Genomic DNA, 13611 nt, shown 5'->3' on the forward strand with positions numbered 1-13611 from the left:
GCCCTGCAGTGTGTCAGCTTGTTATTACATAGAATGATAAACCGTAAAACTGAATGAAAACATCTGATGCTGTTGCTTGTTTTCCTGTTTCAAGGGTCCCAAAGGTGAAGCCGTTGGTTCTATAACTCAGCCGTTGCCCAGCAGTTATTTGATCATCCGAGCCGCTTCAGAATCAGATGGTAAATAGATATTTCAGTGGTTTTCCACAGTGACAGCAGTTAGTTATTAGAAAGAGGTGGCTTCAGTTGGCCTACCAGATCTGTTACAGCACTGTGATTGCAGTTTAATCATTGTTAAGGTTCTCCCTTAACTTAGTGCCTTCAGTTGTGTTGGTACTAGTAGTTTTTCATGGTTGTCAAAGGAAAATTTGACTTGAAGAAATTGTCATTGAACTCCTTGCAATTGCTTTGTGTTGGCTGGGTGGAGGAGGGGAAAGGGCTTATTTCAGATTTAACTGTATTACTGTACATCTAAATACTCAAGCCTAGTACCTGTGTAAAGTACTAATGTGAACATACTCTCTTTCTAATGAAAGCATGGGTGTATTATTAAGTGCAGCAATTAAACAGAGTTCTAGTAGTAATTCCTTCAAAATACAGTTTTGTGACATTCTTCATCACTCTGATAGCGGTGGTCGGTATCAGTGCAGCTATCTTCAAAGGTTACAATTTGGAAACAAAATTTGGGACTGTTGTGTAACCTGTCTAGTAGTTGCTTTCCTTCTACTGGTTAATTAAGCATACCCCTGCAGACTTTAAAAATAGGACTACTTGCTTCTGTATTGAAAAATCTGTTAGATATATGGAAGTGAAGAAATACGGAGTGGAAAAACACATAAATCTGTTCAGTTACTTTTTGAAAAAATGAAATGACATTTATACGCTATCATTATAGCTCCTTTCCCACACTATTATTGTATTCCATGAGCAAATTTTGCCAATTGATACAGTTACTTAGTCTTCAGAACTAGGGAGGGCTGCAAGCAACTTTGGAGAAATTCAACAGACAGGGCCTGCGTGGAACCATTATCTGCATTAAGGAAGAAATGCTGGAGTCTTCTCTAACAGAATCATAATCTACCTTGCTTATCTACCCTAAAGCATCCCTTCTACCAGAGCTGGGTAGTTTTGAGTTGGTTTGATGTCCCCACCAGATTATAAACCCAGTGCATGTAAAATGGAACAACTCTGAAGTGTGTTCAAAGGCAATGTAAGCAGATCCAAAATTATTGTGAAATTAGGACATGGAAGTTGTATAGTTAAATCCTTAATTTTTAGTCTAGTAATGCATTTGTCTTTAGGCAGGTGTTGGATGGATGCCTTGGAACTGGCACTGAAATGTTCAAGTCTGCTTAAACGAACAATGATTAGAGAAGGTAAAGAGCACGATTTGAACTCTTCAGCAGACAGTACTCATGTCTCTCTCTATGGTCTGCTTCGTGCTAACAACTTGCACAGTGGAGAAAACCTACCGTAAGTGAATTAATTACTAAACCTGATTGTCCTTTTGGCAGAACCTTGTAGTGAGAACTTCTTCACAGGGAAAATCTCTTTCCAAGGTTGCAGTTCTTTTTGCTCCTGAATTCTCTTCATATGCCATATCTGCACTATGTTTTATATTGTATGTGGATAAAATGAAAGCATTTTTTTTTCTAACCAAAGTGGATACAGAAGAAAGTTTAGCCCAAGAACTCAAGGTTGAGTATCACATCACTAAGTTTAAGTACTCTGACTATTAAAGTTTTAATTATTTTGTATCTTCAAGTTAGCTTCACCTGAAAACAATAAGTTTAGTACATGTGACACAAGTTGGTAGATGTGAATATAAGCTGCTGTTCTGTGGTTTAAAGAAATTAATAATAGTATTGTTAGTTAAATGGTTTCAGCATGTCTCAGCTTTGAATCATCAGATGGATGAATAACGATTCAGTCACCCTACTATTAAATTAAGTGCACAAAAGTTGACATTTTCTGGTATCACGTCATATCTAATGTCTGTGTGCCGCTGAGTAGCTCCCTGTTTATTTCAGTAAATACTTTCAGCCAGATTTTTGGGAGCTTTTGTGGAAATATATTATTAGACAATGAAATATATTACTAAACAATGAGTGGTGTTTTCAAACACTTCAATTGTGGTACCAAAGTGCATCAGAAAATATAAAAGATTTAGTCATTTATTTGAAATAATTGAGTCTGAAGCTTGTGCTATGTAGTTTCTCTTGGTAATCTTCCACGAATTGAATGTACTTTTTGGTGAACATAAATTTATTTCAGATAATCCCTCCCATCCATGAAGTTTTAACTGTCCATCTCTCTTTTCTGGGTGGGCAGGAATTTTGTACTGCTTTTAAGAGTATGATGCTGTATTTGTGACAGAAGACCTGGACTGGGAGAAATGCAATTCTTTCTGCCACAGGTAGTCTGAGAACAGCACTGAAAAGGCAAATTATTGCCCCTGGCCCAGATTCAAGTCCCTATCCACATGACCAAGCAGGCTCAGCTACAGTTTTGCTCCTTCTTTTAACTCATAGAATCAATAAAACTGCTGTGTACAATCCAGCTGGAGATCTATACTCATGAATAGTACCTTAATATCAGCAGCTGGCCCAAATTACAATCATAGCAATTAACTACAAAAGTTAAGTCTAATTAAGACTAATGGTTTAATTAAGTAGATCTTTGGATATAGCATATTCTAAGACTTTTGAGTATGCTTAACTATCTAAGCAACAAAGCCTGCAGGCCTAGTTTTAATGGGCTTGACAGGAGAGGGAGAAGAAAGGTGAAAGCAGTTTTAACTTCAACTATGAGCTAGTTTTTTTTAGGCACATTAATAGCAAGAGGTGGTCCAAAGAACACATAGCACTGATACTTGTTGAAGATGGTCACCTGAAAAACAGGCGTAGAAAATCTGGAGACATTCAATGTTTTTTTTTTGCCTTGGTTTTAATAATACTAGACCTTGGGCTGCCCTGTCCTCTGGGTTTGACAACCATGAATGCAGGAACAGCGATCTTCCATTTGTGGACAATGAAGTGTTTTTAGAGACGAATTGTATCAGCTCAGTGCTCATAAGACCATGAGGCCTGATGGGATTCATCCCAGAGTATTGAAGAAACTAGTGGATGTTACAGCAAGACCCCTCTCAATCATCTACCAAAGGTGTGGGCAGTCTGGAGAGGTCTCTGCTGACTGGAAGCTAGCCAACATTATTCCAATTTACAAGAAGGGTGCGAGGGAAGACCCAGGAAACTACAGACCTGTTAGTCTAATCTCAGTACCTGGAAAAAAATATGGAGGCAATCATACTAGGTGAAAGACATTTAGAGAACAGCACAATCACTGGGCCCAGTCAGCGTGGGTTCACAGAGGGAAAGTCCTGTTTAAGTAATTTGATATCCTTCTATGATCAAGTCAGCTGCCTAGTGGATGAAGAGAAGGTGGTGGGTGTTCCTTATCTGGGTAGTGCTGTGAAGCACCCTTCTAGACAAGTTATCCAGCTGTGACATGAGCAGGTTCACAATGCACTGGGTGAAGAAATGGCTGAAGGGCAGAGCTCAGAGGGGTGAATGGGGCTATCCCTGGCTGGTGACCAGTCACCAGCAGTATTCATCAGGGATCAGTCCTGGGGCCTGTTCTGTTCAGCATTTTTATCAACAATCTGGATGCAAGTTTGCTGATGATGCTGAACTGGGAGGTGCTGTGAGCTTGCCTGAGGGGTGAGGAGCCTTGCAGAGGGCTTTATATAGACTGGAGTATTGGGCAGACTTCAGTGGCAGGAAATCTAACAAGAACAAATGCCAGATTCTGTGCCTGGGGCTGAGTAACACCAGGCAGAAGTGTAACCTGTGAGAGGAGTGGCTGGACAGCAGCCCTGTAGAGAGGGGCCTGGGGGTGCTGGTTGGCTGCAGCTGCAGCAGGAGCCAGCAGTGTGTCCTGGCATCCAGAAGGGCAAGCCTCACCTGGGTGCATCAAACACAGCATAACCAGCCAGCCAAAAGAGGTGATGATCTCACTGTGTTCATAGAATCAACCAGGCTGGAAAAGACCTTTAAGATCATTAAGTGCAACCCTTACCCCGGCACTGCCAAGGCCACCACTAACCCATGTCACTGAGGGCCTCGTCTGCACAGTTTGTGATCGCTCCCAGGGACAGATTCCACCACTGCCTTGGGCAGCCTGTTCTAATGCCTGAGCACCCTCTCTGTGAAGAAATATTTTCTAATATCCAGTCTAAACCTTCCTTGGTACAGTTTGAGGCAGTTACCTTTTGTCCGTCACTTGTTACTTCAGAAAAGAGACCAGCCACTTCCTCTCCATCCTCCTTTCTGGTATCTGTAGAGAGCATTGTTTCCCCGTAGGCCTTCTTCTCCAGACTAAACACCCCCAGTCTCCTCAAGCTGCTCCCCATCACACTTGTGCTCCAGACCCTTCACCAGCTTCATTGCCCTTCTCTGGACCCGCTCCAGCATCTCAATGTCTTTCTTGTAGTGAGGGGCCCAGAACTGAGCACAGGATTTAAGGTGCAGCCTCACCACTGCCTTTTACAGGGGGTTGATCACTGCTGGCCCTGCTGGCCACGCTATTGCTGATACAGGCCAGGATGCCATTGGCCTTCTTGGCTGCCTGGGCACAATCTGGCTCATGTTCAGCTATCAGTCAGCACTCCCAAGTCCTTTTCTACTGAGCAGCTTTCCAGGCACTTTTCCCCAACTTTGCATGGGGTTGTTATGGCCCAAGTACAGGACCTGGCACTTTGCCTTGTTGAACCTCATACCATTGGCCACAGCCCATCGATCCAGCCTGTCCAGATCCCTCTGCAGAGCCTTCCTATCCTCCAGCCCAACTTGGTGTCACCTGCAAACTTGCTGGGGGTGCACTCAATCCCCTCATCCAGATCATCAGTGGAGATATTAGATAACACTGGCCCTAACACCGAGCCCTGAGAGACATCACTAGTGACTGGTCACCAACTAGATGTGACACCATTTACCACCACTCTTTGGGCTCTGCCATCCAGACGGTTTCCAACCCAGCAAAGAATACACCTATCTGGTCCATGAGCAGCCAGTTTCTCTAGGAGGATGCTGTAGGAGACAGTGTTAAAGGATTTACTGAAGTCCAAATAGACAGTGTCCACAGCCTTTCCCTCATCTACTGAGTGTGTCTCCTTGTTTTAGAAAGAGATCAGGTTGATCAAGTGGGACTTGCCTTCATGAGCCCGTGCTGACTGGGCCTGATCCCCCTGTTTTCCCACACGTGCTTTGTGATCTCACTTGGGGTTATCTGCTCCATGGTCTTCCCTGGCACTGAGGTCAGGCTGACAGGCCTCACCTTGAGTCATAGAATCATAGAATGGTTAGGGTTGGAAAGGACCTTAAGATCATCTAGTTCCAACCCCCCTGCCATGGGCAGGGACACCTCACACTAAACCATATCACCCAAGGCTACGTCCAACCTGGTCTTGAACACTGCCAGGGATGGAGCATTCACAACCTCCCTTGGCAACCTGTTCCAGTGCCTCACCACCCTAACAGGAAAGAATTTCCTCCTTATATCCAATCTAAACTTCCCCTGTTGAAGTTTTAACCTGTTATCCCTTGTCCTGTCACTACAGTCCCCAATGAAGAGTCCCTCCCCAGCGTCCCTATAGGCCCCCTTCAGATACTGGAAGGCTGCTATGAGGTCTCCACGCAGCCTTCTCTTCTCCAGGCTGAACAGCCCCAACTTCCTCAGTCTGTCTTCATACAGGAGGTGCTCCAGTCCCCTGATCATCCTCGTGGCCCTCCTCTGGACTTGTTCCAATAGTTCCATGTCCTTTTTACTTTGAGGACACCAGAACTGCACACAATACTCCAGGTGAGGTCTCACGAGAGCAGAGTAGAGGGGCAGGATCACCTCCCTCAACCTGCTGGTCACGCTCCTTTTGATGCAGCCCAGGATACGGTTGGCTTTCTGGGCTGCAAGCGCACACTGAAGCCGCCTCATGTTCATTTTCTCATCAACCAACCCCAAGTCCTTCTCCACAGGGCTGCTCTGAATCTCTTCTCTGCCCAACCTGTAGCTGTGCCTGGGATTGCTCTGACCCAGGTGTAGGACCTTGCATGGTTAAACTTCATGAGGTTGGCATCAGCCCACCTCACAAGCGTGTCAAGGTCCCTCTGGATGGCATTCCTTCCCTCCAGCGTATCAACCGAACCACACAGCTTGGTGTCATCGGCAGACTTGCTGAGGGCGCACTCAATCCCACTGTCCATGTCAGCGACAAAGATGTTAAACAAGACCGGTCCCAACACCGATCCCTGAGGGACACCACTCGTTACTGGTCTCCAGCTGGACATTGAGCCATTGACCACAACTCTTTGCGTGCAGCCATCCAGCCAGTTCTTTATCCACCGAGTGCTCCACCTAGCAGATCGATGTTTCTCCAATTTAGAGACAAGGATGTCGTGTGGGATAGTGTGGAACGCTTTGCCCAGGTCCAGGTAGATGATATCAACTGCTCTACCCCTGTCCATCAGTTCTGTAGCCACATCATAGAGGGCCACCAAATTGGTCAGGCAGGATTTCCCCTTAGTGAAGCCATGCTGGCTGTCACCAAGCACCTTGTTGATTTTCATGTGCCTTAGCATGCCTTCCAGGAGAATCTGCTCCAAGATTTTGCCAGGCACAGAGGTGAGACTGACTGATCTGTAGTTCCCCAGGTCATCCATTTTCCCCTTCTTGAAAACGGGGGTTATATTTCCCTTTTTCCAGTCATCGGGAACTTCACCTGACTGCCATGATTTCTCAAATATGATGGCCAGTGGCTTAGCAAGTTCATTTGCCAGCTCCTTCAGGACCTGCGGATGGATTTCATCAGGACCCATGGACTTGGATTTTTAAGATGGTTTCTAACCAGATCCTCCCCTACAGTGGACCCAGGGTCTTCATTCTCACAGTCCCTGCATCCACCTTCCAAGACTTGGGTGGTGCAGTCGCAGCCTTTGCCAGTGAAGACTGAGGCAAAGAAGTCATTAAGAACCTCAGCCTTCTCCAAATCCTGTGTAGCCAGTTCTCCCGAGAGCTTCCTGAGGGGGCCTACATTCTCCCTAGTCTGTTTTTTATTTGCTATGTACCTGTAGAATCCCTTCCTGTTATCTTTCACACCCCTAGCCAAGTTTAATTCTAACTGAGCCTTGGCTTTCCTAACCTGCTCCCTAGCTTCCCGGACAACATCCCTGTACTCTTCCCAGGCCGTCTGTCCTTGCTTCCACCTTTTATAAGCCTCTTTTTTCATTTGAATTTTCCTCAGCAGCTCCTTATCCATCCAGGCAGATCTCCTGCCCCTCCTGCTGCACTTCCTTCTAGTTGGGATGCAACACTGCTGAGCTTGTAGTAGGTGATCCTTGAATACCAACCAACAGTCTTGGGCCCTCCTGCCCTCTAGGGCTATATCCCATGGAACCTTACTAAGCAGGTCCCTGAAGAGGCCAAAGTCTGCTCTCTTGAAATCCAGGTCAGTGAGCTTACTGCACCCTCTTCTCGCTGTCCTGAGGATCTCGAATTTGACCATCTCTTGATCGCTGCAACCAAGGCTGCCCTGGAGCATCACATTTCCAGCGAGCCCTTCCCTGTTGGTGAGCACGAGGTGAAGCATGGCACCTCTCCTTGTCAGCTCCTCTGTTACTTGCAGGAGGAAGTTGTCTTCTACGCAATCAAGGAATCTCCTGGATTGCTTGTGCCCAGCTGCACTGTCCTTCCAACAGATGTCAGGGTGGTTGAAGTCACCCATGAGAACAAGGGCCTGCGAGAGTGAGGCTTTTCCTGTCTGTCTATAGAGTGCTTCATCTGCAGATTCTCCTTCATCAGACGGTCTGTAACAGATCCCCACAGCAATGTCTCCCAGTCCTGTCTGCAGTTCTGGGCCCCGGGATTTAAAAGTATATGAAGGTCCTTGAATGTGTCCAGAGGAGGCCAACAGAGCTGGTGAAAGAGCTGAAAGGAATGTCCTGTGATGAGTGGCTTTGGGTTTGTCCTGTGATGGGGCTTTGGGTTTGTCTAGTTTGGAGAAAAGGAGGTTGAGGGGTGACTTAATTTCTCTCTCCAGGTTCCTGAGGAGGGGAAGTGGGGAGGGAGGTGCTGAGCTCTTCTCCCTGGTATCTAGTGCTAGGGAATGGCTCAAAGCTGTGTCAGAAGACATTCAAAATCGACATTAGGAAATGTTTCTTTACTTAGAGGGTGGTTAAGCACTGGAACAGGCTTCCTGGAAAGGTGGTCGATGCTTCAAGCCTGCCAATGTTTGAGGAATTTGGACAATGCCCTTAATAACATGATTTAACCATTGGTCAGCCCTGAGGTGTTCAGGCAGTGGGTCCTTTCCAATGGAACTCTTCTAGACTTGGCATGTTTGACAGTTCACTGAGAAGAATATATCCTATATGTTTCCAGCAAAGCTAGTTTGACATTGCTGCCAGATCAAGCTTGAAATGTGCAGTTTTAGCATGAATTTTATTAAGATCCTGTTTTGGAAACATGGTATCATTGTGTGAAGTTGAAGATTCAATAGACTTTATTTTTTTTTTTTTGTAGGTTGAATGACAGTGAAATTGAAAGGCATCACTTTAAAGATCATGATATGTACTCTGACAAATCTGATAAGGAAAATGACCATGACCACGAGGAATCTGATAATGATGGATTGGGGAAAAGCGAAGAAAGCGATAGCGACACATCGGAGCGGCAGGATGATTCTTACATTGATCCAGAACCAATTGATGTCAAGGAAACTACTTACGTAGAACAGAGTCATGAAGAACTTGGGGAGGTAAAAGTGCTGTTGATGTGGCAAGCAAGCATCTTCTCCGTACAGAAAGCTGATATTAAGTCTATGCTTGAAAGCTGTCGTGCAGGATTGGCTTTCATAGTTTCAGCAATAATGGAGGCGGGGAGGAAGTTCTGTTCACCTGTTTTGTGCTCTACTTTGCCACTCTTGTGCTTGTGTCTGATATTTTGACAGATAATGAGATTATTTGTAACGCTGCTGAGACAGAAGGTGCTCAGTTTGAAAGTGCCACATGCAGCAGAAGTTGACCATATCTGTTTGTCCTTTTGTTGTTATTTCTGTCTCATTTTTATTAACTTATTCCTGTTATTTTCTTCAAGTAAAAATCTCCCAAGTTGAAGACTTTAATTCAAGCTGACACCTCTTTTTGTACTGCAAGAGAGGAGTTAAGCACCTGTGGGGTTTGCAGAATTCAGTGGAACTTCCTGCATTTCTGATGTCCCCTTGCATTCTAATAAGGTGCCCCAGAACTGCCATTCTACTTATGCAAGTTGTCTTACGTATCTACACAAGCAAACACAACAGGGTTTTATATGTTTTACTTACTTGAAAGATACAAAAAATTTAGTAACAGAAAGTGAGATGAGCTTTTTCACAAATATTCACTTTATTCTCAGGTGCTAATGACAAGATTTTAATTCTTTTTCATACCCAGGGGACATAAATACTTTGTGCTTTATTGCTTTCTACTGTTGTTTCTAGGAAAAGTAGTAATTTAGGAAAAGGTGAGTTTAAGTTAACAGTAAATTCTTGAGTATGCTTTTTAGAACTGTTCTGGAAGGAGGGATGCTTTTCCTACAACCTTTGTTGTTAATTTCAGAAACTGTAAGGAAGAATATCTCCCCTCTTCTTGGACAGAAAGGAGCACAATGGAGTGTGGCTTCTGGTTCTGCATACCTACCTTTTAGCAGTGGTTTTCTTTTAAGGAAAGAAAACCCGCTGATATTGTTGACTGGTCAGATAAAAAGCATAGATGTGGCAACTTCTGTGGTGGGGAAATGGTAGAATTAACAGCCCTTTGCTGTAGAAGTCCTGCATGTGAGAACACAGGGTAATGTACTTTATTGATGCCCAGGAAAGGACTAAGGGAGGATTTCTGAATGACATTCTACCTCAGTATTTCTCTTTTAGGGCTGATGAAAACAACTTCACTTTTTAATGCTGAATAGTAACAGCATATGTCTTTAAAGATGTATCATAAATGTATTTAGAGGAACTTGATTTTTTTTCTCCCATAGCTGCTCCAGCTTCTTTGAGTAGTTCATCTGAAGTATCCATTTTTCCATTCTCATTGCATCTTTAGAATATGTTGATTTGTCTTCTGGAGGATTATTTTCTTTCTCCTTTCTGTAAGCATTTTTTTGTTCATCCTAGGCGGGGGAGGCTGCTCAGACAGAAGTAGTGTCAGAAGAAAACAAAAGTCTGATCTGGACACTACTGAAGCAAGTCCGGCCAGGAATGGACTTGTCCAAGGTTGTACTGCCTACGTTTATCTTGGAACCCCGTTCTTTCCTGGACAAGCTGTCTGATTACTACTACCATGCAGACTTTTTGTCTGAGTGAGTCAATCCTATCTCTGGCTTTCGTTCTTTCAATTATTTAAAAGAAAATGGGCTAACAGTGTATACTGAAACATTTGATCTGGTCTGCTTAAACACTGTAGACTACTTAGAGTCTGAGTGTTTGTTTTAAAGTGTATCAGTCATCAGATGTCCTTGTTTTCTGAAAACTAACTGCCTGAGAGCTCATATGGTAATTCTTGAAGTCTGGCTGTCTTGGTAATTTAATAGCAATTGTGTTACAGACATTTCTGATTTAGCTTTTGAAGACTGGATGACAGACTTCACAAAATTACGCTTTCCTTCTTTTTTTAGGAGGCATATTCAGAATGGGTAAAACAGTACCAGTAAATCCTTTTAATACAATATGAAGTTCATTCAGATTTCTACTTCCCTTCTCAAATAGCTAATAAATAAATGACTATAAATTGAAATATTATTCAACTCTGAGTCCTGTACATGAGAAATCCAGTTCTCTAAAGCAGTGTCTTATAAATAGAAGATCTTCACTATTACAGGAACAGGATTTAATGTTACAAAGAACAGACTCAGTTATGGAAATACCATTTCTGGATTTTTGTTCTATTTCCATTTTCAGACAATTATTTGAAAAGTGTGAATTTGAAGCACTCAGGCTGAAAGTTTTACAGTAGCACCAATCACAAACCCTTTGTTTAAGTCAGCTCCTAGATTCAAGATACATCACAATGATTGATACGTGTGTCGTAACTTAAACAATACTGGTATTTGATGCGTGTTCTGTTTGTTTCATAGAGCTGCTCTTGAAGAGAATGCTTACAACCGCATGAAAAAAGTAGTGAAGTGGTATTTGTCAGGATTCTACAAAAAGCCAAAGGTATCCTGTTGCATGTTATTTTGTCTTTAGTCATTGTGTCTGGTTTGAGGGCTCAGGGATGTGCTAGAGTAAATTTTCTCTTTAGATTATATTCTTGGGTGTTGTTTTAAAAGCAACGTTAACTTTGTTATTTACACATACTGACATTTTTGTCATGCTTAGAATAGACTGTATTCAATGGTTTTTTTCCCTTCAAGTTGAACTAAACATTTTGTGATAAAGTGGAACCGGTTCTATGTTTACCTTTCTTCCATGATAACATGCTGCAGCTGAAGGATTAATATTTCCACTACTTATTTAGCTTTACACTAAATATTCTTTATAGTTATGTTGGTGGGAAACAGTAGTGAAAGAAGAAAGTACTCACTAGCCAACTTGAGACAGAGGTCTGTAATAATTTCATACAAAAAGACCTTATATTCTCTTTGTCCTTAAGTGTAGCCTGGAATAGTTAAGCAGATAGACCAAATCTATGTCATTTTCCTTAGAGTGAGGAGCAGAGTAACTCAGCATAATGCTCAAATGATGAACTCAAGTACAGTGTTCTTAGCATACATGCTGTGGTTGCATTTTTTTCTGTGTCTTATCTTCAGTGACAGACAGATAAAGTTTGAGTTCTGTACCTGCATTGTATGGTTACTCTCTGCTCTATTTCTGTTTAGGGACTAAAAAAGCCGTACAATCCTATACTTGGTGAGACCTTCCGCTGCATGTGGATTCATCCAAGGACGAATAGCAAGACTTTTTACATTGCAGAACAGGTAGCTGCAATAACTGGAAGAAATATTTTAAAGAAAAATAAATATTTTGCATTTTTGTGGTAGCCAAATGGTGTGGTGGTTTCAGAAAATATATTTAAATGTATGAGTTATATTCTGGTTCTGTTGTGGTAAGAATAGTTTTTTTACAGATGTCTCTTTTAAGTGTGTCTTCCTGGAGAGACAGAAAGATGTTTGCAGCATTTCTGTTCCCTTTCTCTATAACAAAAGTCAGGTCCTAATTTTATTAGCTTTTGAAACTATGTGTTCGCTTGATCTTTAAAGATTATAGTCGCATTTCACATATATTAACTGTATTCTTATCATGTGCAGCCTGAATTTTGCATTCTGTTACTATTAGGTCAAGGTTTATGCTATATTGCATGTTCCTTTTTTCTTTTTTTTTTTTTTTTAAATATGTGGTTTTTTTCCCTTTTTCCCTACAGGTGTCACATCATCCTCCAATATCTGCCTTCTATGTTAGCAACCGCAAGGATGGTTTTTGCCTTAGTGGTAGCATTCTGGCCAAATCAAAATTCTATGGTAAATAATGGATTTTTTTTTTTTGCTTGTATGTTTATTAAGGAGTATAAAAACAGTGCAAATGACGTGTTTTGTGGATGAGAGAAGACTGTTAGAAGAGTCAGGGTGTTGATCATTGTATTATCTGTTCCTTGAGACATTTTTGCTACTGGTCTTTGGAATTGTAATTTCTATTTTTTTGGAGCATTTTAAGTTTTTAATTGGAGAAGCTGTGTATTATAGTGGTTTCACTAGACAGGATAGATTGCAATGCTAAATATACCACTGTTCTTAATTTTATTGCTCAGTTATTGTGAAATGTTGACTGTTGTCTTGCGAGGCGAGAAATACGCTGTCTTTGAATTTCAGGGAATTCATTATCTGCCATACTAGATGGAGAAGGACGGCTAACATTCCTAAACAGGGGAGAAGATTATGTAATGACAATGCCATATGCTCACTGTAAAGGTAATGGGCTTTTTTTTCATTCTCTGGATGGCAAAAATTATGAAAACAGAAGTTAATTATTCTAAATAGTACATTATTCTACATAGTATAATGTGCTGACTTTGAGCTTGTCAGCCGAGTGTTCTGAATATTAGCAATATTGCTGGCTCTAGGCTTCCACATATTTTACCAAGAGAAAAATACATCTGTTATTTAAGCAGTGATATATTTTTTGGCACAGAAAATTTATTTATTTTCCTTAAATAGTAAGAGGATATATGTATCTGTTTATCATTACATGGCAGTAAATTAGTTTGTAATTTAAATATACTTGGCATTTAAATATACATTAAGTAAATGTACTGTTTAAAATGAACCATTTTGATCTTTTCCAGTGTTTTCCTCTTAGAAAAGGCAATGTACTATCTATATCTCACTGTGTGATTTGAGTGTAAATCATGGCCATTTGTTTTTAGTTTCATGATGGGAAACCAGTCAGTAGTTCTTAAAGCTTCCGGGAAGGTCAGTGGTAGTACAACATACATTGCACTTGCTGATTTTTAAACTGGTACTTATTCAGGTTTAGCTATCTGTATGTTCTCTGCCAGGATTCTCTTTCAGAAGCCTTACAGTCAGCAACTATAGT

At 41.9% G+C, this 13611-nt stretch overlaps 1 protein-coding gene across 8 annotated transcripts in view; it reads left to right on the forward strand.

Moving 5' to 3' along the window:
• Nucleotides 1–13611, forward strand: part of OSBPL8 (oxysterol binding protein like 8) — a 59538-nt gene that overhangs the window by 37115 nt on the left and 8812 nt on the right. For all 8 annotated transcript variants that reach the window (XM_057429513.1, XM_057429510.1, XM_057429518.1 and 5 more), the window contains 8 exons: nt 95–179; nt 1301–1472; nt 8571–8805; nt 10198–10382; nt 11157–11238; nt 11901–11999; nt 12443–12539; nt 12888–12986. In XM_057429513.1, coding sequence (XP_057285496.1) covers nt 95–179; nt 1301–1472; nt 8571–8805; nt 10198–10382; nt 11157–11238; nt 11901–11999; nt 12443–12539; nt 12888–12986 — 1054 coding nt within the window. The remainder of the gene's footprint in view (nt 1–94; nt 180–1300; nt 1473–8570; nt 8806–10197; nt 10383–11156; nt 11239–11900; nt 12000–12442; nt 12540–12887; nt 12987–13611) is intronic.

Source organism: Pezoporus wallicus, unplaced genomic scaffold (assembly GCF_028554395.1).
Source record: "Pezoporus wallicus isolate ANWC-B61680 ecotype Strahan unplaced genomic scaffold, APGP_CSIRO_Pwel_v1 contig_5069, whole genome shotgun sequence".
Taxonomy (NCBI): Eukaryota; Metazoa; Chordata; class Aves; order Psittaciformes; family Psittacidae; genus Pezoporus; species Pezoporus wallicus.